A 23,860-nucleotide genomic window follows, 5' to 3' on the forward strand; every position below is an offset into this window, starting at 1 on the left:
ACCTGTGTGCACAGGCACACGGCTGCTGGTGGTAATAAGTTGGGAGGATTTTCATAAGCGCTGGTCAGTAATCTCCTAGGTGGTGGTAATGCAAGCGTGGGACAGGTTTCAAGTACAGGAAGAAGACTTATTACACGAGAAATTTGATCTAAATATAATCTATATACCTTGTCGTAATTCTGCAGCTTTAAGTTAGACTCTGCATGCTTATAAAAGCTTCAAAGTCAAGCAAGCTGCAAAATCTGGAGTAGGGGAAAAAAATGGGACATAATTCAGAAAGACCCACGTTAGATTGCAGCAATACAATTCAGGTGCTCTTTTGGTGAGCTGGTAACCCACCTAACATTACCAAAAAAAAAAACAATAACGAAACAAAAAACTAAGCAATCTGTAGGAGGGTTACAGGAGAACACTGTGAGGAGATAAGACCTGAGTAGTAGCATTATCAGTTTCTGTACTGCTTATTTCTAAAGGACACCGCAACAGACTCCTGTTTCCACATGGATTTGGTTTGGCACGAGACAAGAGCAGATTGTTTGGTTTGGCTTGTCCTCAATTCCCTGTGCTAGGAGGGTTAATGTGACTGAGGGGCATTCTGACATGCCCTCTCCGTGCTTTTCATATGCTTTGTTTTCATCCGGCTTTATTCACCAAAACACAAGGAAAATTCTTTTCCCATTCCCTTGAAGCCCGCTACTGTCAAGAACTGCCTTTAAAGTGACGTTGTTTGTGGTGTAGGCTAGAGTTCATGCCTGAACGTCTGTGCAAGTGCCAATTAAAGCAGCTGGAGAGTCCAGCACTTGTAGAAGTGCCTCAGTGGAGGCTGATGGTCATGTATGTGTTATAACTCCCTTTATTTCATTTGTTCTCATACACAGAGTGCGATTTTTGAGAGATGAAAGCAGTCACGCTGGTTCTTACTGGTAACGTCTCCCTGCCAGATCTCGATTCTCCATCCCGATGTGGCCGATCAGTGTCACACTAACCAAGAAAAACATTGCCTGAATTTCCACGTCCTTTTAGAGGAAAAACTTATCTTCTTAGTTCTTATTAGCTTATATGAAAATAAAACAGCAGGAAACGCTGTCCTTAAATCAGAATGGAAGCCTGAAGGCAGTGGGCACCCATCAGAAGCACTTGCAGCAGAAGCGCTCACAACCACGTCAGCGGTAGGGGGTGTGGGTATCAGTACAGGGAGCACAAACTAAAAAGCAAGAATTGTATATTAGAAGTTCCAGTTGAGGATGCGAGACTGAAATGTATCTGTAAAAGTGTTATGTCCTGTGCTGAAAGGAATAATAAATGACACGTTCATCCTTAGGATCTGATGTGTGAATAAATGAGGAATTCTGGCCTTTGGGTCTGCACGTGTGGTGTCTTTTAAGAATGCTTAATTCGCTCAGTATATCACGATGACAGTAATGCAGTTGTGATTTTAAGTATAATCCCGAACGTAGCAGGATCTGGCTTTCTGAGCTGACTACAAGATCTTGTAGCTGTTGGATTGCGTATATAATTCAGAAGCAACGTGCGCACTATCTCTGTGGAGGGTACAAGCCTCGCTGTCTGTGTCGGTTCTCCAGCCTGTAGTGCAGGTGCCCTATAGATATCTGTGCTGGAAGAAGTCTCATCTACTCTCTGTTCCAGATGGAAAGGGAGGAAGGGGGGAAAAAGGCAGACCTTGCTGGAAAATGAGCACAACCAAATGTATTCTGAAGCCTAGTGGCTCTGTTCTTCCCCCTTGACTGTTGCAAAGATATTTTTGAGATAGGGAGATGTGATTAGCTTTCATGGGTCTACTGAGTTGTATTACATAACTTTTTTCCCCCCCTAATTCCCAGGTAATGTGCCAACCTGTTTTCTGTTGATGTAATGCTTCTATTTTTTGTTTCAGCTATGAAGCCGTACACTCCAGCTTTCATCCTCCTGTGGAGCGCTGTTGGGATAGCAAGGGCTGCCAAAATCGTTGTTGTGCCGCCAATTATGTTTGAAAGCCATCTTTATATTTTTAAGACTCTGGCCTCAGCCTTGCATGACCAAGGTCACCAGACAGTGTTTCTCCTCTCTGAGGGCAGAGAGATTCCTCCATCTAATCACTATAGACTTCAGCGCTACCCAGGGATCTTTAACAGCAGCACCTCGGATGACTTTCTCCAGTCCAAGATGAGGAGTATCTTCTCTGGGAGACTGACGGCCCTGGAACTGTTCGATATCCTGGACCACTATTCCAAGAACTGTGACATGATTGTTGGCAACCAAAACCTCATGCGTACCCTGAAACAGGAAAAATTTGACCTGCTCCTGGTAGATCCCAATGAGATGTGTGGATTTGTTATAGCTCACCTTTTAGGGGTTAAGTACGCCGTCTTTTCCACTGGCCTTTGGTATCCAGCAGAAGTGGGTGCTCCAGCTCCCCTCTCTTACGTTCCAGAGTTTAACTCGCTGCTCACAGATCACATGAACCTATTTGAGAGGATTAAAAATACTGTTGTGTATCTTATTTCAAGATTTGGAGTCAGCTTTTTGGTTCTGCCAAAATACGAAAGGATAATGCAGAAATACAAGGTTATGCCAGAACGGTCCATGTATGACTTGGTTCATGGATCCAGCCTGTGGATGCTTTGTACTGATGTAGCACTGGAGTTTCCAAGACCCACGCTACCAAATGTTGTTTATGTGGGAGGAATCCTAACCAAACCGGCCAGTCCGCTGCCAGAAGTAAGGTTTGCTGAGCTTTACAGTAATTCCTGTGGTATCTGGTTTACCTCATATGATGAGTGGCGGTTCTGAGCAATGAATTTTAAAAGGGATCAGTATCTTGATGTTTTAGAGCTCGTTTTGTTGTTTCTCCGAGGGAATATACCCCTGAAGTAGTTGGAAACGGTTTGGGGTGGGGGGAGAAACTGAGATGCAAGCTCACCAGAATTAGTCTTTTGTGGTTGCGGGAGGTATTTTTCTTTGGAGTTAAGTGCTTAATAACAGAGGAGAGGAAAAGGCAGTACACACTAACTTGAAAATTACTTCTAACCAAGTGTGGGTTAAAATAGGAGAATGAACAGGTGAAGAAACTTACGCTTAAATAAGCCCATTAACAGGTTATACCATCTTTAATTTCATGGTATTAGTGTTTGTATGGAAAGTTTGATTCCTTTGGTTTGATAGGTAAAAATGTCTTTAAAGCTAGCTGCATGAAGAAACTATAAAGTTGAACAAATGGAGATGATGTGAGTTGACCAATGAGGCACCAGTGCTGTATTCAGAAAAAAAAAAAAATTTACAGTACTCTTATTTGCCATCAGGTAATGAACTTCAGACTGAAATAGTAATAGTGGATGGATAGATTCCAGAAATCCTGGCTGCACAGATTAATAATTAAGCTTGATTAATACAGTGTACCATGTGGTCTTGATACCTGATAGCCAAGAATGCCTTTGTTCAGCAACACAATAGCAAGCGTGACAGGCAGAACAAAATTTCACAGAAGATCATGTCGTTTGCACTTACTATTTATTTATCTGTACATAAACAAATAGATAATGATTTGGAGTTGATTAATAATAGACACTTCTGACTGGGCAATAGGTAGGTAGATCTGCACCACTCGCTGATTTGCTTCTGAAAATGACTAATTTGGCCTTTGCTTTTTGCATGAGAACATTCAGGCCCACTTTTCATCTGTTTTTCCCCTGACAATTGGTGTTGGAGGGCTTGTTTTCTCTTCTTTACACTTCCTGTTCTGACTTAGCAGTACCTTTTTTCACCAGATCAGGAAAACATCAGACAGTTCTGCTTCAGGCTGCAGGATTTGGATCACTGTACCAATTTCCTTATCTTTTTTTTTTTTTTTTTTTTTTCCCCTGCTCAACTTCCATTGGGTTTGAGCACTTGCTGAGCTTTCTGAACATGCAGGAGCTTGTATGCTACTATCCAGTGCATCTTCCCAGAAATTCAGAAGTGGGCAGACTTTGTGTAGTCTTGGCACAGATTAGGGCATTTCTGTAGGTAGCCTAACTTGCAGCTGAGCAAAATCTTCTGGCTTTTTTTTTTTTTTTTTTTTTTCCAGATTTGCTGGAAACAGAAGTGCTGAGGAACTAACAGCACTATGCTCCTGTTCTTACTCAAGCCATCAGAGTGGTTCCAAAGAGTGTTTATCAATATGGTGATAGGTGTGATTTCTATATTTATAAATATATATTTATTTATTTATTTATTTATTTATTTATTGGAGGTGATAAAAAAGGTGAACTCTCAAACAGGTATTTGGGAGTAAGATGGCTGCTGCAGATTCCTGCTTAGAGCCATTTTTGCAAGGTCTGCTGCTTTAGGGTAATTCTAGGCCTCCATTTAGGGTACCGTCTCTACCCGTATCTCTTTGTATTGCTACAGGGGGAGGATACAATTGCCTTCTATTGTTGTTTTTTGGAGAACAAATTCAGGTTAGGGAACATCATATTTTGCATGGTTTTCATTTGATGGATCCCCATAACAGGCAGCTTGTTACTTGTATTAGTGAACAAAACAGTGCTTCTTTAAGGAGCTCTCCCTTAATGTATAGATAGACATATGTTTAGAAAGTCAGCAAACAGACATCCTGAGACAGCAGACTAAAGGTGGTCTTGTGCTGTCTAAACAAAGTTCAACCACACTCTCTCCAGGACAGCCTTTCTGACTGGATTGAATTTCAGCTGTTCATTTTCCAAACAGATATTTTCTTTTTCTGTAAGAAGAAAAATGTGTGTTCTGTTGCATGATAAATTTGAGTGCTACGTCGTCACTGTCTTTTGTGGTCTTTTTGGATTGGTCTTCAGGGTAAAAAATAAACTGTCCCCAAAGCAAGCGGGAATTTTCTCTTCTATAAAATGAGATGGAAGAATATGGAAAGAACAGTTTTACTTTGCTGTTTTACTATGGGGTTATACCTATACCTATGTGTGCATAAAAATGCATGTTTGTATATAAACATGTCTGTACACACATACAAACATAGACATGTATATACATTTTTAAACCTTCTTAAATTGCTTCTGTATACTTCCTAAATTTGCTCTGGAACCATGAATGTTGCTATGAAATGTTGTGATGGGAGGAGAGGGAGCCGTAAGTATCGTCTTCAGTGTACTCAGGCTGCCAGTGACCTTGAGGTAGACCTATGGGTAGCGTATGTATTGGCAAATATTTATTGCAGTGGGGCTAAAGAAAGAAAAACAAACACAAAAGCAAACTGTGAGGCGTTTTTTGCCTTCTTTTCAGTTTTACTGGGTAATGCATTCTTGCATTAAGTGTGGGCTGTGATTGCATATGAAAGTGGGAGCATTTCTCTCCTACCATATCGCTTATCCACGTCCATGCTGCTATGCGCAATCCTACTTCCCGTGGCACCGTATTGTGGGTAAATTGGGCAATAGGGTTCATTTTCTAGCTAAAATTCAGATCTGTCACTGTACCCTGGTAGATGAAAAGCGGATGGCTGGTGCCGCGACTGCTTTCAGCTGCTGCCCTGTCCTGGGGCTGGAGCCCTCACCCAAACGGCTCCTGCAGCTTTCTGCCTCCTGCCTGGGGCTGAGGTGGCCCCGAGCTGCCTCGGCTGGGCTGGAAGGGGCACCGGGTGACAGGGCTGCCCTGCCCAGAGGCCGTGGCTGCCTCTCTATGTGCATTACCCATAAATGAATAGAAACTGGCAAGGAGTCCAGGGTTTGTACAGGTAACTGCAAAAATAGTGCATTTTGAATTGTTTATAGAGGGTAGGATTGCCTTAACAGGCCCAAAGCTGGAGACAGACGCTAAATATCAGTCTCTAAGGTGATTGCTGACTTAACATACTAAGTGTATGGCGTTACTTGTATTTTCTGGTTAGCTGGCATCGGCAGCTAGAAAGAAAAAGGCTCCTCCGCCGCCTCCTTGTAGCACTTCTCCAGGGGGATCCTGTTAAGCTGGGTGAAACTGGAGTTTGAAGTAACGCACGTTTTAAGAAACAATGGGGAAACCTCTTGTGAGTAGGTTGTTAGGCAGTTAGGCATTAATCAGCCTGATAAGATACGTCCTTGAATAAGGGTAGAAACCCTATGGCTCTTCTAAGCAGCAGCGCCAGGAAATGCCAACTGCGTAGTCAGGGAGGGGGCAAAGGGCACTGAAAATGAGGAGGAACTGTGCTGCAAGAAAAGAAGGTAAACATTATTTTGAAAGACTTGTTTAGATCAACCAGTTGTCTGTACGGGTGTGTTGGGACACAGATTGGATCCCACAGCTTGGATACAGTTGTGCGTGAGATCATCTGTATTAGCATTTATCAAAAACATCACTGAAAGTAAAATCATGCCTACTGTCTGGCATGCAAATTGAGCTTTTCTTTCTTCATACCTGCTCAGCTTTTAAAGCCTCTTAGCTACTTTTGTCATATCGTGCTTTCCTTCAGTGCTGGTCTTGCACTTCTTTTGGACTGAATGCCACTTATTATTGCTATGAAGACAGAAACAAACGTCAGGTTGTTTTTTAATTCTCTTCTACCTGAGTAAATTTACACTGCAAAGGAGGATGCTCACATTTCAGAAGTAAAAGCTATCCTTTCAGCCATAGTTGTCATCAAATAGTAATTAGAGTAATTTATTTGCTCCTCCCTGTAGATCTCTTATCTAATCTTGCTACTGTATTCATCTAGATCTAGGTAACAAATTGGTGGCTTTGAAATATCTTTATTAAAAGTTTTTTTTTGAGTCTTGCAGACAGTTGCCTGTTCAGACTGGTGTTGGTTGACTTGTCTTTACAGTTGAGTGGAAGAATAAGGACACGTTTCTTAGATCGGATTTTTATTTCACTCATCATATTAAGAACAATTTCCTTACAGCTTGCTCTTGCAGACTGTATCATTAGATTTTAGCACATTGCTAGTACCATTTTTTATTATTTTTTGTTGTAAAGGACTGGGAAAATAGTTCTTATGGAGATACTTTTGACAATAAATATCTGGCAATGTGAAGCAATTCTAGAGCTCTTTTAAAATGTACGTGATGTATCAGCTGGGGAGGCAAAAAGTCTTGAGGACGATAAAGATTGTGGGCCACTGTGTGAATTCTGTACTGTACCGTATCATCATGTATTCTGCCCCTTAAATATATTTCCACATACAGCTTCATCACCACTGACTACTGATATTTTGCTACACAAGGAAGGACATAACCTGAGCTCCTTAGGTACTGTCATCAGAAATAAAAATTGCCTTTTTTCCTTGTCATAATCTCCAGTCTTAAATGCAGCAGTATTGCTAGGTTGACAAACCACATCTATTCCAGCTGTAGTGTTGAATTTCAAATTTGGGAAGAAATGTGACTCAGCATGTACCTGGACAGTAGGAGAGGGGGAAGAGGGTGCCATGATGATTTCAGAAGTCAGGTCGGTATCTCCAGTAAAACTTTGGAAGGGGAAGGATGTCCTCTGAGTACGTAAGCTGGCGTCCTGTGCTCTGAGGGGCAAACACCGAACCTCTTCAAGAGGTTGGGAATGGAAGTCCTCATTCCTGGCCTTCAGCAGTGCATCAAAAAGCAAGTTGTCTTGGTTTGTGGATAATTGCATAATGTGTTGTGTTTTGTGGTTTGTTTTTTTTTTTTTAGCTAAATGATTGCATGTACTGGGAATGGAGAATTCAAGGTTCAGTGTGGGTGTTGCATAGGTCAAATGATGAAAATTAAAAGCAGCAGAAGGTATTTTAGTATTTCCTTCATTTAAAAAAAAAAAAAAAAGTTAATATAAGCTATTACCTGTAAACAGGTTTTCTGATTTTAGAATGGTCTTGTGCACTTCAACATGAAAATGAATAAATCAACAAAATTAATTCACTTTGATAATCTGCAGTGCTTTAATGGTGAATGTCAGTTGAGAGTTTTTAAGGCTAAGCTGTATGTAGGACAAATAATGAGCTAGGTTTATTTCCACGATTGTCTTCTCTGGCATACTATAATTTCTAATATCGTGGAGGTAAGATCTTAAAAGGTAAGATCTTATTTCCAAATGCATGTTTTTTTCTCTTGTGTTCGGTACATTCATCAGCTTGAACAGTGTTTGAATAGTTAGGGATGTGTTCAGAGCTGACATTCAAGAGCAGCAAGCCTAATGAATAATGTTATTGATTTAAAAAAAAAAAAATTGTAATCAAGCCAACTTTTCTTGTCAGATGTCCTGATTGCTTAAAGGTTATTTAGGTAAAGCAGATACCTTGTGCTTGGCTGATACTCTGCTTGGGTGTTCATTGATCCTGATGCTGGTCAGCCTCAGGTGGCAGCCATCTGTCGTGGCAGTGACGTGTGGGAGTGTGGCAGGGTCACCTGGAAGGGATCGGTGATGTGTGAGGAAGAACAGGATGGGACAGGTGAGGGAGGAGAAGTCCCCACCACTGTCACCCATGGTTTCATTGCCCCCGTGTTTTTAGCAGCTAAGAGTAGGTAGCACACAACCTCTTCAGCAGTGTGGTTTCAAGCGCCTTTTCTCTGACCTTTTGAGGAGTGCTAGGAAAATTGGTAACACCTCTTCAGCTTCTAACAAAGCATCTGTCTGCCAAATAATGCCATTCTTATTGCAAACTTGCCTTCGAGGGAGTCGTAGCTTAGGGGAACCGATGAATGTTCAACTGAAACTTGCTGTACAGTAACCTTGTTCATTGTCCATTGTTCCATTGTATACAAATGTCCTGAAATAATTAAGGCTTTCATTACCTGGCCGAGTGATCCTGTCAGTGAACTCCCTTCCTCCTTTCTCCAGGGAGATGAACTAAAGCTGCAAATAATTCTCCTTGGACTTCTCCTTTCTTCTTTTTCTTCTTTTTTTTTTTTTTTTCTCCCCCGCTTTTTGGGAAGACTGCCCCAATGGCCTTGTTTAGCCAGGGGCAGGATAAGTGGTCCCAGACTAAAGACAACAAAGCATTGATTTGTACCTCACCCAAATCAGAATTGTTTTGGGTCACAAAAACATGTCAAAATGAAGTTTTGCCATCGCTGACCTCTGCAATCAAACATTAACTTCCCCTGCTGCTTTGCTGCCAGCTCCTGCAGCTCGGCTGTGCCTGACCGGGTTTCCTCAGGCTGCGCTCTGTGCCTGCCGCAAGCAATCCCAGGCTTGGGAGGTGGACGTGGGGGGGGCCAGGAGCTGTCCCAGTTTATGGCCCCCTGGTTGTACCCACTGGGGTGTCCGTGTGCGTGGAGAGGCTTGGCGAGGATTTCTGGAAGGCTAGAGATGATGGCTTCAGCACGGACTCAGAAGCCAGCTGTTTTTATGCCTGTTAAAGAAGAGGTGATGACTGTCTTGTTAAAAACGTGCATGTTTTATATCATACATCATGTGTGTGTGTATATACATGTAGGTATTTTAATACAGGGAGAAAGGAGGAGAGTGAAGGGCTTGTCAACCTGAACAAGAAATGAGTAACAACTTGTCATTATCCAAATCAAAGCTGCTGGTTACTTAGATCTCCTGCCATCCACAGAGTACAGGCGTTGTACTGGAGCAGTGAAGGACAAAATTGCCTGCCTAAATTACTTTATAATATGGATTTATGGAAGAGGTTGTAGGACAGTAGCTGTAACACAGAGGTCTAGGTTTAAAATTCATCTTCTCTTCCATTTTCTTGTTACTGTAGTTCTGGAAGTTCAATTTGACCGAGTGTTCTGGAGGTGGAAAGTGTAGAGGTGGTGTCAGTAGAAGCATTTCTCTGTACTTAGAGTTTTCTTTCTAAAAACAACCAACAAAATATTCCCCACAGAGTTTAACCTGCTCTTTCTGTTATATATGCAACTACTGAAATGGTAGGATTGACAAAATGTTGGTTTGCGTTTAATAATCCCAAGTCTGTCTTTGCATGCTTACAAGTTACATGAGGGGGCTGCGTGCTGAGGAATGTGCAGATTTTATTTTTGAAGAGATTGGTGCTTCTGTGATAGTGCCAACAATATTGTTGATTTGAATCGTGGAGGTGAGGATACCTTTAGTGTACCCTTCACCGGTATGCAGCTGTCTGAATAACCTCTCTTGAAGGGCAAGCTTCTTGTTTCCACTGCCTCCCATTCCTTTGCAAAGCAAGGTTGCTTTCCCAGGGTGTTTGCCAAAGTCCCTGTGAGTAATGGATTTTTGATGAAGAGTTGCATCAGAGTGTTGCGCAGCAGTTTTCTGGTTGACCTCTAGTTTTGGGTAGACCGCGTTCTTGGAGGCTTCACTGGATGCGCCTGTAACTCTAGAGAAGGATGAGATGCAGGACAAAAGACCAAAGCTTGTGGTGCTGTGATTTGTACCTGTGTTTGGGGTCCGAAATTCATTCTTTTTCAAAGCTAAAAGGACTTAACCATTCTTCTGGTATTGGACTGTAAGTGGGCAAAGGTCAGGGACAATAAAATGTGGCCCTCCAGGCGCTGAAAAGCTTCACTAGGTTTTAAAAACACTTTTTTCAGTGCATGTTTGATGAGGCAAATGTACGGTGTATACCAAATAATTAGTGAGAAACGGTAGAAAACGCTGAATTTGTTTCTCAGCAAGGCTGAATCTGTGCCTAGTATTATTAAAGAGGCACTTTGTTATCAGCAGCATTCCTGGGTGACTTGTGCCAGCAGCACGCTCACCGCTGCTTGGAGACCTCGCAGAAAACAGCTCGGATGTTACATCTTGCTTCGTGTGCTAGTGTGGCTTACAGATGGCTTTAACCAGCAAGAAAATAGAGGAATTTAGTCTGCCTAAATTATTGGTTTGGGGATTGCCTTATTTGTTGCTGATATGAACAAAACTTTAAAATCAACTGGAGGGACTTTTTTTTGCTTACAGCGGGTCTCATTAATAGATTGAAGTTGATGAGCTGCTTAATAGTATGTGGTGCAGGTCAGACAATGTCAGTGTACCCGGGGAAGAGGGGATACATAGCTTGTTGAGAGTTTTAAAAAACGTGACCTTTTCTGTTTCGTTTTTAAAGTTTCAGTTTGAATTCATACAGCAGGAAGAGTCCAGGGAGAGAAGGGAGGGGACAGACCAGAAACAGTAAGTTTAGTTACAGGATCCCCGTAGAGAAGTGGGTGATCGACAGCAGCTTGTACCTGAGGAAGGAGAACAAAAAATCTGCAGTGAATTGAGACGCAATTAATTGAGAGGCAGGTGGTGGGGTGGGAAGGGTCGTGCCCTGGTTGGGAGCAGCAAGGCTGGTGCTCACGAAGTGGTGCCTGGTAACACAAACGCTGTCCTGATACAGTGGAGCCAGCACACTGGCCGTGTGGTCATTGCTTTTAAAACGCAGGAAGGCTGCTGGCCAAAAAATCACCTTCATCGTGTTGTGCGGGTGAGCCGACGCAGAGGGTTGGGCTGAGCCAGCAGGCAGCTGGCGGCGTTGAGGCAGGGAGGTGCGGGCTGTCCGCTGCTCACTGCAGGCAGAAGCTCGTGGCCGTGTCTCTGTCCTTTGCTTGTCACAGCAGATATTGCCATCAGGTGTAAGCTAACTTGCAAGCTCATGGCAAGTCAATACAAACGTCAAACTTTGCCCAGAGTGCTGCTGCTGCTGCTCTGGCTTTGCTGTGGGCAGGTGTGTTATTTTAGAGCTTTCAGGCAATGTGATAGGACCCTGTTTGCTCAGTGATATTAGAGGTCATACAGTTGCATATACATGGCCTTTAGCTGCCTCTGCTGAAGCAATGTTTTAAAATAAAAATTTGAAATTAAGTTAAAATGTATTAATACAATATTTAAGTACCTCACATGAGAGAAGTGCTATTTAGAAGATGCTAAAAAGTTAGGCCACTAAAAAAAAAATATTCTGTGTACCTTTCTGTGTATTTCTCAGTGTCTTGCTTCTAAAGATCACTTCATGTGGCTATTTTATTTATTTATTTTCAAATAGATCTGGTTTTGTCCACCCTGAGCAGCGTTTTGCAGCAGGAGCTGCATAGCGTGCCTGTGCTCCCCGCTGGAGAGTGGTGGCTCGCAACCATATTCAAAGAACAGACACTTGTGCTATCACACATTTGAATCGAGCAGCTGAACAGGGGAAGCTTCGGATATTAAACCCGGTTATGTTTGTATTTGTGTACTTTGTTTATCTGAAGCAAGGCTCAGTATTAGGCACCACTGGTTACTGCCAGCTGGGTCCTCACTCTATAGTCACAGCTGTGCATTTAGCAGCTAAGCCTGCTAATTAGAAAACCAAACTGAACAAAGCTCGCATAGTGGGCTCAGCACAATAACATTCCTGTCTGAGAATGCTAAAAAGATTTTTATTTTATTTATTCCCCCATCCCCTGTCCTGCCTACAGAAGAGCGTAGCTCAATAAGCGCTTATTCTCCCTATGCAAGCACAGGGAGGCTTTAAGGAAAAGAGCAACGTACATGCAAAACCCTTCACTCTTCGTAACATCGCGTCGTACCGGGATGGTTGCACACAGGCAGCTGAAACCAGAAAAGAGAACGTGGCAGGGTCGTAGTATCTGTGCCTGTGCTAAGCTGTGAGTGCAATAAATATTGCCAACACTGAAAAAGCAGCAGCCTGCGCGCAGTGTGTATGCGGAGCTCGAGGAGTGCTCTGAAGGTAAACGTGGGACGAATCGGGCACGAGGCCAGCCAGTCCCTGTCAGCTCCCTCCCTAGAGAAGGAAGGGGCAGGAAGGCACAGCAGCGGGCTGCCTCTGCCTGGGCTGTGCATGTGCCGTTCCCCCCGTGAAACCCACGAGCATGTTTAGCTACCACCGTGAAAGGGATGGGAAAGCACACCTGGTGTGGGGTGGTGTTGAACATCAGTCGGTACCTCCTTGCGACCCTGCCTGCCAGGATCAGGCAGTCAGTGCCTGTGAAATGAGGGATATGACTCAACTGGCAGGTGGTTTCAGAGGAAAGTTTATTATTTCAGTCCTTTAGTGTTGTACTAATTTACCCAAAGAGCATGCATGTGCGTGGACGTGAACATGAAAGCAGACAAGGACCTGGCAGGGTTTGGCCCAGCAGAATACGTGGGACACCGTTAAATGTTTCATACCTTAGCATGCATGGATCTTAATCACCTCAGTAAAAATAGTAAGTAATGAATGTATTTACTACATGATGATGTTTTGTTGGGGTCATAATATATAAAGTTATAATTGGATGAGAACCAAACAACCTCCCTCACTCAAGGGGGTTTTGTGAATCTCTCCCCAGATTTTAGGCTTTTCAGCTCTGCTTTGCATAAAATTTCAGGGGAACCCCAGAATGCACCTGTGTGTCTAAGGTAATTCATTAACATCAGCTTCTCTTCTATGTAACTTTACTAAAAGAAAATAATCTTTCTTTAGCTGGAAGTTGCATAAGTGCCTGATTTAAGTTTTTGGCAGCTCAATCCAGAATTGACTACCTTCTTCTGAGGACCTTGCTGTCAGGTACTTCATGGTTTTGGGGTTTTAGCTGTTCAGGTTTTGATTCCTATTTTGGAAAGGGGGAAACAAAGTCAGTGCTTCTTAGTGTCTGGTTTCTCAAGTGTGCAGGGTAGCCTCAGCGAAGGAAATGTCTGCAATTGCTGGCTGTGCTAGGATGTGAAGTAACTGAGGCAAGAGGTTTTCCTTCTACGCAACAAAACCGGAAAATACTTACACCTGAAGAAAAAAAAATGGGCAAGGACTCTACAACAGTCACTGGAAAAGTTAGTTTGTCTTTACCACGTGTATGTAAAGCTTGAATTAATTGTAAAAGCCAAAGGTGCATCTGTGTTCAGCTGAAGTTTGAAGAAAAGGTTGAAGAAGGCTCAGTAATGCAGCTCTTTATGTAATAACTCCCTGCCCCAGACCTTTACTGTAGGTGTAGACCTCAGAAGCTGTAATTTCAGTTATTAATCATCTTTCCCTTGCATTGAAAAAAAAAAATCACGCTGCATTTACAACAAATGTGAACGTCGTTTAAACTGGGGAAAATGAAGTCGCTATCATGCTGCAAATGAGAAGTGTAAAATGCTGCCCCAACAAGGAACGCTTTATTTTTCTTAAACAAAGGTGGGTCTAATGACTCATTCTGGCTCAATTTTCATATGGTGTGTAATTGAATCAGGAAGACAGCGAGTGCTGGAGGACAAAAATGTAAGCGGATTTGGAGGAAGAAATAGCTAAGTTCATACTGGGTAAGCCTTGATCTCTGTGCAAGTTTTCAGTTTCATAGACAGTTTTGGGAGTTCATACAGTGCCAATTGGAGTGGTGATTTCAGTTGTTTTCTAGTGAAAGTCAGTGGGTTTTTTTGAGGCTACCCGTCTCCTGAGCTCACTAACTGGAACCTAACTGAGTGTGTGTTGTTTTCTCTCCAGCTGAGCACCAAGCTGGTTTCCCTGGTTTCTGCCCTGATGCAGGAGATTTCTTGTTGTTGGAGCGCTAGGGCTAATGTGGTCTAAGTCAGTAACAGGTAGGAAGGTGACTACAGACTAGAGTGGCTAGGTATGTTGAAATTTTAGACACAAAGAAGTCCTGTTGCATCACTGTGTTCTCTTCTGTGACTCGGGTTTTGCAAGATTAGAGAAAAACAAAAGTTTTGGGCTGCTAATCCTTCATTGCAGTTCCTGCTGCATGCTTCATAAAGTAAATATTAGGAATGTATCTGCACCAGTGAAGTATGTAGCTGTAGTACTGAGAGTGGCCTCTTCCGTGTGCCAAGATCAGAATCTGCTTTTTATCTGCTGTATCGCTTCCATACCTTGTAGGACACACAAAGAACGGGGGAAGAAAATACTGAGCCTTTGTACCATGGCCCAGCTAACGTAGCGGGGCATGCAGATTTGTTTTGCAACCAATGATCTACAAACACCACTCACTCGGATTCAGTTGTGCTAGAACTTTATCTTAGAAAATCCGTAGTGAAAACTGCCTGGAGAAATAGTTACAGAAAGTTAAAGGAACCTGAGAGAGAGAGAATCCTTCAGGTCACTAACTCTGGTGGCCTTACCAGGAGGGGATATCGGTTCCCCCATCCTTCATTTCCTCCTTTTATCCTGACTTGCAGTTTTAGCAATGCTTAGTGATCCTATTTAATTAATGCTGTGCTCTGCCAGAAATTATACAAATGTATGCAAGGAGAACCCTTGTTCTGACAAGTCTGCAGTTCATTTTCTGCAGCTCCTGCACCGCGCTGATTTCCAGCACCCCTCTGGGGAGGCAGCTTGGAAAGGGGCTGCGTATCAGAAGGCAGACGAGCAATTCCTCTTGCTACCAGCATGAATTAAAGCTTAAGGAAAACTCGAACAAATCTGAGTGAAAGAAGAGCCTTTCAGTTGATGTCAAAGTATGATGAACTGAGTTGAAAGTCTTTGGATCCTTTGTAGGGTGCCGCAGAGCAGTTTTGCCCTGTAAAATTGTGTTGTAGAGGAAAACCTGAGGACGAATTCAAGTTCCTGTGCTTTTGATTTGGGTCGAGCAGGCATTGTGGTCTGGAAGCCTGCTTTAGCCATGTGGGCTGCTCCTCTGAGCGGAGTGCCCTGCCAGCTGTGCTTGCATTTATCATCACACCCCTGGAGGATCCGAGTTGGTCCGCACCTGCCCAGCTCAAAGCACGGCAAACCCCGTCTCACCTGTCCCTTCAAAAAGCTGCAATTCGCACAAAACGAGCCAACTCATCCTGTTAATTTCTATAATCTTACTGAAGACAGCAAACACTTGTTTGTTGGAGCCTGATGGCAGGTTCTTGTCTCGCCTGTCAAGATTTTAAGTTCCTCAGTGGAAAGACTGTTTTCATAATGTTTATACATTTATTGCATCCTGTTGAACCAGAGACGTGTTTCAAAGGGAAGGGTTACAAAAGTTTGGCCGTGAAGTGAGTCATAATAACAGCAAGGCAACCAGCTTTATGTTGCACAGTAATAAAATGCAAAAGCCTGTTTGTAGGGTGACTCTAATGCCACAGTATGGCGTAAAGTGTCCTTTTTTCTTCCTACATTATTCAGTACTTATTAAGTACTGAGAATTGTAATTCTATTAGCTGTGCTACAGACATGGGGCTTTTCAAATGCTGTTTTAGAAATGCCATTACGAGGAAACGTCCTCGCTGTATGCGTAACGACATGTAATTTGTCATTCTGTGAGTGGATCACAGAGTTGTGAAGTCTCCTGCAATTCCCAGTTAGGCACAAAGAGGCAGGAGCAGGAGCCTCGGGAGCCCTATCCGAGCTGGAACGAGCCGATCCCTAGTAGAAACCCCATGTCTGACCAAGCGTAAGTAATGATAGGAATTTCTGATGCTGCATGAGAAATACTTGAGCAGTAGTGCTGGGTACTGAGTTTTTGTCTTCTTAAAGCAAACACATTTCCAGCTGCTCTTGAGCTTGGAAGGGGTGATGCTTGGCTATCAACCAGTTCTCCTGAACCCCTCTTCTCTCCAGGGCTTTATCTCACTTTTTTTTTTTTTTTTTTTTTTTCCAAGCATCTTCCTGAAGAGACCAAAGTTGGCTCTCTTGAGGTCCAGGAGATCCTACTGTTGCCTTCCTTGTCCTCTCAGCGTCCTGAACAGCTAACTCCATCTCACGGTCACAGCAGCCGAGGCTGCCCTGACCTTCACGCTCCTGTCCAGTTCCTCCTTGTCTGTAAGGATGAGGTCTGATGGAGTGTCTCCCCTCACTGGCTTTTTGAGCCTGTCAGGAAGTTGGCAGCAAGGCGCAGGAGTTACCTCCAGGTTTCAGCAGGTATCGGTGTGTTAAGTCCCCTGTGAAGACCAGGGAACCTCTAGAGGCTCCTTCCAGTTGTCTGAAGCAAACCTCACACTTCTTCCTCACACACCCTGCAGCCTGTGCTGCTCTTCTAACCTTCGTCTGCCAGCTCCCTGTGGGCTCATCACCCATCCCAGGCAGAACTCCACACCTTCAGAAACACCGAGATTATCTTTGGCATGCTGTGGGGCACTTCTGTGGTGCCAGGGAACACCAGGTTTTAGGGCTTTACAAGACCCGGGGGATTGCAATGCATCATCACAGCGAATTTATGCTGGCTTTGTGTGTGCATTGCTGTCTTCCGAAGGAAGGACCTGGTTTAAATTTAAGCTGATAGTAGCTGGGGAGCTTATCAGCAGATCTGATATGTATTTTGTCTTATATTTTCAATGCCACGAGGAGCTCCAGCTCAAAAGATTAGTCGTACTGAAAGCACTTCCTAGGAAATAAATTGCAACCTGCCTACCAAAGGGTGCCTAGCAAAGGGAGTGCAGGGTACGCAGGGGCTGGGAGACAAGCGAGCCTAAAAAAGTCCACCTCGTAATAGGTGACTTCAGCTCCTGGAATATAACTTGATGAAATATTACAGACAGGCACAGATAGGTCTTTTAGAGCATAGTAGGCAATTGCTTTTTAGAAAAGTTTATCTTGGAGCCCCCAAAGTGGATTTTTTTTTTTTAGCTTTAAAGAAGAGATAGGAAATAGCTCAAGATGTAAGTAGTTGAACCGCTGCGCGACTATAATATAATTACATTTGGAGCATGCCTTAGGTCCTTAAGTAAAATTCAAGGACAAACTTTAAATCACAAACCCGGTTGGAAACTTCTGTGCCAGAAGTGTAGCCAATAATAAATGATTCAGCTTCCAGGCAGGTCACAGACACTTCCCTCCCTCTGCTTTCCCTTCTTCCCCCTCCCTCTGCAGACAAAGGAAAAAAAAATAGAAAAGAAAGGGCACTGGAAGAGGATGAAGAAAAACGAAGAAGCATGGAGTCAAGAGAAAATGGAAATCCCTTTTTTCACTGCATAACTGGGCTAGTGCACAATCCCAGCCTGATGTGCAGCTCGTTGTTGTGCCTGCTGGTTTTTGTGTTTATGCACCGAGGTACGACAGTGCAGCGTTGCCCTGTTACTGTCTGGCCCACTGTTTATTACTGGGACAAGAGTGAACCATTACTGGCACATTGTGAACCCAGTGCTTAGTTTTCCTTTTACTCATTTCCTATTGCTCTTCTGGTGCTGAGTAGGCTTATGTTTAGTTTGGATGGGATTAGGATTAAACCATATCCTGGGAAAAATAAGATATCCTTTGGAGACTGACATGTCTGTAGGTCAGTGGTATAGTTTTTTTTAGTTTCCACTGTGAACAGTTGTATTAGAAATAGAAATTTAATTGGTTTTGACAAACCAAGGGTACACCGGACCTTTTTTTGCCTTTTTTTTTTTTTTCCTGAAGCCCAATGACATTGTTCTGGTGTTGGAGACTTGTTTAGCTTGCAGCTCTGCTCCATCTACTACACTAAGATGGTTTTTCCTCTTACTCTGCAGAGCTCTGCCATCCCGGTGGTGTTAGGTACTCGCATCTGCTGGCTTGCATTTTCATCAGTTACATAAACCCTGCTTCCACAAAGTCAGCCCCAGGGTTCAGATTTTGCTGTCTCCTTTATAACTTAACTGTGCTTGCCTGAAGCAGTAGCTGCGGTGAATTACCTGCGCCTGGCCCGGCGCAGCATGGTTTCAATGCAGCAAAACCCCGGGCCCGGCAGGATTTGGGCTGGATTTGGGTAAGCGTACCAGCCCTGAAGTGTCTTGTGCCAGCGAAGCTCAGGCTACATTTATGGCTTGTTGGTTGCTTCAAGCCCAGGGGAAATTTCACCTGTAATTTCTGCGGTGACCAAGGTCGCTTGGAGGTGGGCGTTGTAACTTGCTTCCGAGCTGATGTGTGGGTGGAGGTGACAGCGCTCCCTGGGATCCATCCATCACCCAGAAGGCTGGCACCAACACTGCTGCAGTCCTCTCTTGCTTGCTTTTCCTCTCTTCGGGCCAGGGGCTGGAGCACCATGATGCCTCCAGGTGCCTTTTGAAGGCTCTGGGTTCTGTTGTGTTCTATTACTTTTCTATAAGTCAAATAAAAAATAACCTCTCGCTGTCTTTAAGGACAGAGGTCAACCAGTTGAGTCCCTGACTTAGTGTTTTTACTGTGTTTTGCAACCAGGCTGATACTACAAGATCTATTTATATTTTGCTGTGTTAAAATGCAGAGTTATTTCTTTTTCTTTTTTTACTTGTGTGTCAACTGAAAAGAAATTGTCTCAGGAAGTTAGTTGTTAATACGGAAGCTAAAACAAACCTGGCAGAATTTTGGTGTTCATAGCCCATACCTTGTATTCTGAGTCATTGTACTTTGTAATTTCCAAAGCATTTTACTTCTGAAACTTGCCTTATGAAGTAACCAGGGACCAGCAAATGATTGTGCTAAGCAATGCTTACTTAATCTGTTTCTACTTATTTAGCTGGTAAACACCCGTGCTTCTACAGTGCTCAATGCAAATTTTGCTTTAACAGGATCTCCAGGCATGGGTGAATGGTGCTAATGAAAATGGCTTTGTCCTCGTTTCATTCGGAGCTGGAGTGAAATATCTGTCAGAAGACATAGCAAATAAGTTAGCACTTGCACTGGGAAGACTGCCTCAGAGAGTTATTTGGAGGTAAGTGTGATGACAGATGTATTTGGGGTAATTTGAAGCACAGTCACTTCCTATTGTGCCATCTTTAGAGTCGCATCTAAGGCAGAATCTGAAATGCAGGCAGTCTGGGTGGCACAGAGGACCTGACTCTTTTGAAAGACAGTCTATATGGAAATGCTGTATTCCCCTGGTAACAAGCAAGAGCAACGATTTCGTGGCAGGATAAGGCATAGGTTATATACGCCTGTGCTGAGTTCATATCCTGGAAGGACTAGGGAGAGCAAAAAGAGTTTCTGAGGTTATAACATTTGTGACATGCTCTCATCACTTGTGATAAAGAAATCCCTGTAGGGAGTGAAAATGACATTCTGCTGATACAATCTTAGGAAGGATTCAAGGCTTGCTCCCCCCTGCTTTCGTTTCTTCCCCCCTATCCTCTGAAAACAGGGACTTTCAATATTGCTCCTTTTATTTGGCTTTCTCTGTGAGAAATCAGAGGAAGAAAAATGTGCAGAAGTAAGAATCAGTAAGATTTTTTGGCTGTAAAAACTTGAGCAGCTCCTTAAAGTTACTGTAAAAATGCAGTATCAACTGTCCTTAGCCAGCTTTGTTTCATGTGCAGCATCACTCTCTGGATGCGTAATCCTCTGGAGTGTGATTCGGAGGATGCACGTGAGCCATTAGCTTCCAAGTAACACTTCATCAGGTCAATGGTTTGACTGCTGTTCTTGCTGAACTTTCAGAGTTGTATTAGCAGTCTATGCAACATTTTTCCCCCACTTCTCCCATTTCTTCTTCTGTTTTTATCATCTATTATCTGTTAAGGGGCTTTTTTGGATAAAGAAACTTAACTCTCTTTCTTTCCAGCATGATTCAGGCGATGGGAAGATGTCTTTGGGACTAGGTGCAAGACATGGCCTTTGGGAGAGCTGAGCGAGTGGCTTTCTGTCAGATCTATGGGAATTTGAGATCCACAGTTAGACACCTAAATATGAAATTTAGTCCAATTTTACTCAGATTTTTTTTTGCTCTTCAGATTGTTCACCTATGATCTGTGTTGGAAGCAGGTGGTTTTTGTACTAGGCATTCCTGAGAATAGGAAAGGTGGTACTGTTTGTAACTCTTAAGTCAGGATGCCAAATCAAGGGAATCTTTGCAGTTCTTTATATTCTTCTGCTTATGTGATACTAGTTAGAACCAAAACCAGTAATGTGGCTTATTTGCTTTTATATAAGGTCAGAAATTTGCCTTTTTTTAACATGTCTTTCTAAATGGCTTATATATTCTATATGGTTCAAGTAATTGGGAATCCGTAGGTGATTCTCTATGAAGCTACAGTTCTAATGCTGTCTAATAACCAGGAGTGTTTTTAGGTCTTCTGATGGAGCTGTCAAACTAAGAAATTCTCTAGTCACTGTTAGCTTATTTCCCCCTCTTTATTTTGTTTAAAATATATTTAATTTACATATAAACTGTACATGATGTATAAATCAGTTTGAGGATGTATTCTGTTCATAAAGCTTCCAAAAACCTCAGGTGACCAAGACATTTCCATTAGATTTCAGGCAGGTGGGCAAGTAACAGAAATGCACCTTACAGTCTAATCTCAACTTTTTTACCAATAGCTTCTCGCCTCATAAACTGAGCTGTCACCCTTTCCTTTCCATGTAGTATTAATTTCTCTTAAAATGAGATGGTGTCGGTTCTTAAAAGCTGTAAGGAACAGGCTAACTGAAAGGGAGTGCCTTGTGTTAATGATAATAGGGCTTATTATTTTTGTGCTGATGGGATGTTCTCAGTGGAGTTACGCAGTGCTAATCAGTGTTTTCAGTAAAGTAACAAACTTGGAGCCACAGAGAGGTTATAAAACCTTCTGTCGGTCACCATGGTAAGTTGTATACATTTTTAGAAATAACTGCATTGCCATTATGTAAATAGAAAACATTGAATTTTGAACTAGGCCGTAAGGAAATGGAATGATGAAAAAACATTTTCTAGTTATTAATTATATAGTATTTTGGTTGAGGCTATTTTCTTTTAATGGTAAATAAATGGTATCTCTGTGTAACTAGAAATGTGCTCGGCTCTCATGGATCATTTGGTTTGATTCTCTGCTTAGAGTTTATCAATTTTTGAGGTTTTGATAACTTAGCTTCAATTTGATTTTATTTTAGGTTTTCAGGAAACAAACCAAGGAATCTAGGCAACAATACAAAGCTTATAGAATGGTTACCACAAAACGACCTTCTCGGTGAGTATCTGTAACAATGATACTTTGATTATTCTCACTCAAGTTCAGTTTGCTCTTCCAACAGCCAACAACATTCTACTGAAATAGCAGTCATTGTGATACAAGTCACAGAGCAAGAATACAGAATTCACACAAGATGATGAAATGAAACATCTTTCTGATGGTACTTCTCTTTACCTGGTATCACCTCCATTTTTTTCTTTGGTCAATTGAGTAGAAAAGCATAGTTATTCCAAAGCCTATTTAGCTTAATAATAGGGACATTTGCTATGCAAAATCTTGTATGCAATCTGTGCAGTTAAAAATAAAAAATAATCCTAAAGGATAAGGAGGAGTTTTCTAGAATCTGCTGTTTTAGGTAACTGATGCCTGTAACTACTGATGTCTTGGTTATGAAGAAGTGTGGTATGGTCTTCATTGGTCTCTTCATGGAAGAATCATCAAACCAGACATTGAAAATTTGTTCCCATCACACCAAAACAAGTCTTCAGACTCTGAACATAATGTTATATGTTTATTATTAATATTAATTTAAAATACATATATATATATATATATATTTCTCCAATTAAATCTTTAACAGAAATTTGGAATGTGTTGCAAGCTGATAATAACCTCTCTGTTTAACTATCCTGAGATACTGAGTTCTCAGATGCAGAGCTAAAGCTTGATGTTCTTTCATCTTTTGGTACAGTTTCTTAGAGTGTATGTATTTACTTTTTCTTTCCCTTCTTCCTGTGTTGAAATGCAGCTGAATATTTTGGATCCCAGGGACTGCAAAGTGCTTAGTGTTGTCTCTGGGATGCCTATTTGTGTTTGCAAAATAACTCCTGTACTACGATGAGTGCTGATGAATGCATTAAGAATGTGTGCGCGTCAATGTACGTGCATGTCAACCAGAGTATTTATCATAATGTAGTGATTAGGCAAATGACTTCTAAACCAGGTAGATTTGTTTTGGTTACTAAATTGCTCTGAGGCAGTCTCATTTTTCCATTGCATATTAGCAGTAGTATATTGCTGTCACTGTTGTCATATCTTGCTAGCCTGAAGTAAGGCATGTGAAGCTTTAGAGAGAAAGCAACATGAGTTGTCCCGTCATTAAATAGCTTGTATTTCATATGAACAATGAGGAAAAATGCTCTCTCCCTGGTTCATTTGTAATGCTAAATAGGTAAATAACAGTTGTAGTCACCAACTGCAGTTACTCAGGAGTAGACAGTGTATTAGTTAATCCATTAATAATTTCACACAACTTGTATACATGAGATATTTTTTTTTTTGCCTTGGCCATTTCCTCTCGATTTGTATATAAGGAAATAATCTAATGCATGCAAAATTTCTGCAGAGAGAGTTTAAGTGGAGGGGAACTTCAGAACAAATTGGATTCATTCTACCTTCCCGAATTGGAGTCATAGGAACCCAGTGATAAATGTGTTGTACCATTTGCTTCGATAACTTTACCTTAAGGAGATGTAAAAGTTTCTTTTTGTCTTCATGCCTCTTCTATTTTCAGGTCACCCTAACATTAAAGCTTTTCTTAGTCATGGCGGTTTGAACAGCATTTTTGAAACCATGTACCATGGGGTCCCGGTGGTGGGAATTCCCCTTTTTGGAGACCATTACGATACTATGACCCGAGTACAGGCCAAAGGCATGGGAATATTGTTGAACTGGAAGACTGTCACTGAGAGTGAATTGTATGAAGCACTAGTAAAAGTTATTAATGATCCCAGGTATGGAACGAGTGATTGTTTCTTGCTTTTGTCGTAAGTTACTGTTATGGGTTAGATATGTATATGCAGAGCCTTCACGCAAGGGGAAAAGTTTGTGTTGGGACTAATTGTGTGTACAGCTGGGGCAAGTCTTCGGATAGATGTCCCCATTTCACAAGATTACTCAACTGAACGTGTTCCTGTATAGATGCCAAGCTCACTGATCAGCATACCAAAACTCAATTGTCTTGCTTTTCTGTCATTGTGACAGATGCCATGGGAAGGACAGCAAGGTTATAGAAACACACCTGGCCTGACTAGCTTCTTGTTGTAGACCAACACCTCTTTTTGTGTCTTGATTTACACCACAATAATGTATTTAAATCTGTTATGCTCCCTAGGGGGTCTTGTGGGAAAATATACCTGTATGATTGTCAGGTCATGTGTTTGGTTTGTAGCTGAAAATGTGGAGGTACTAAAAAAAAAGTGACTGTTCTAAAGTCCCATGACTTTAAAAAAAAAAAAAAAAAAAAAAAAAAAAAAAGACAAAA

At 42.2% G+C, this 23,860-nt stretch overlaps 1 protein-coding gene across 1 annotated transcript in view; it reads left to right on the plus strand.

Moving 5' to 3' along the window:
* Nucleotides 1-23,860, plus strand: part of UGT8 (UDP glycosyltransferase 8) — a 43,075-nt gene that overhangs the window by 15,862 nt on the left and 3,353 nt on the right. The window contains exons 2-5 of the mRNA XM_084517713.1: nucleotides 1,895-2,718; nucleotides 19,222-19,364; nucleotides 21,518-21,594; nucleotides 23,111-23,330. Coding sequence (XP_084373839.1) covers nucleotides 1,897-2,718; nucleotides 19,222-19,364; nucleotides 21,518-21,594; nucleotides 23,111-23,330 — 1,262 coding nt within the window. The 5' untranslated portion in view covers nucleotides 1,895-1,896. The remainder of the gene's footprint in view (nucleotides 1-1,894; nucleotides 2,719-19,221; nucleotides 19,365-21,517; nucleotides 21,595-23,110; nucleotides 23,331-23,860) is intronic.

The sequence above is a fragment of the Aythya ferina genome, assembly GCF_964211825.1.
Source record: "Aythya ferina genome assembly, chromosome: 4".
NCBI lineage: Eukaryota > Metazoa > Chordata > Aves > Anseriformes > Anatidae > Aythya > Aythya ferina.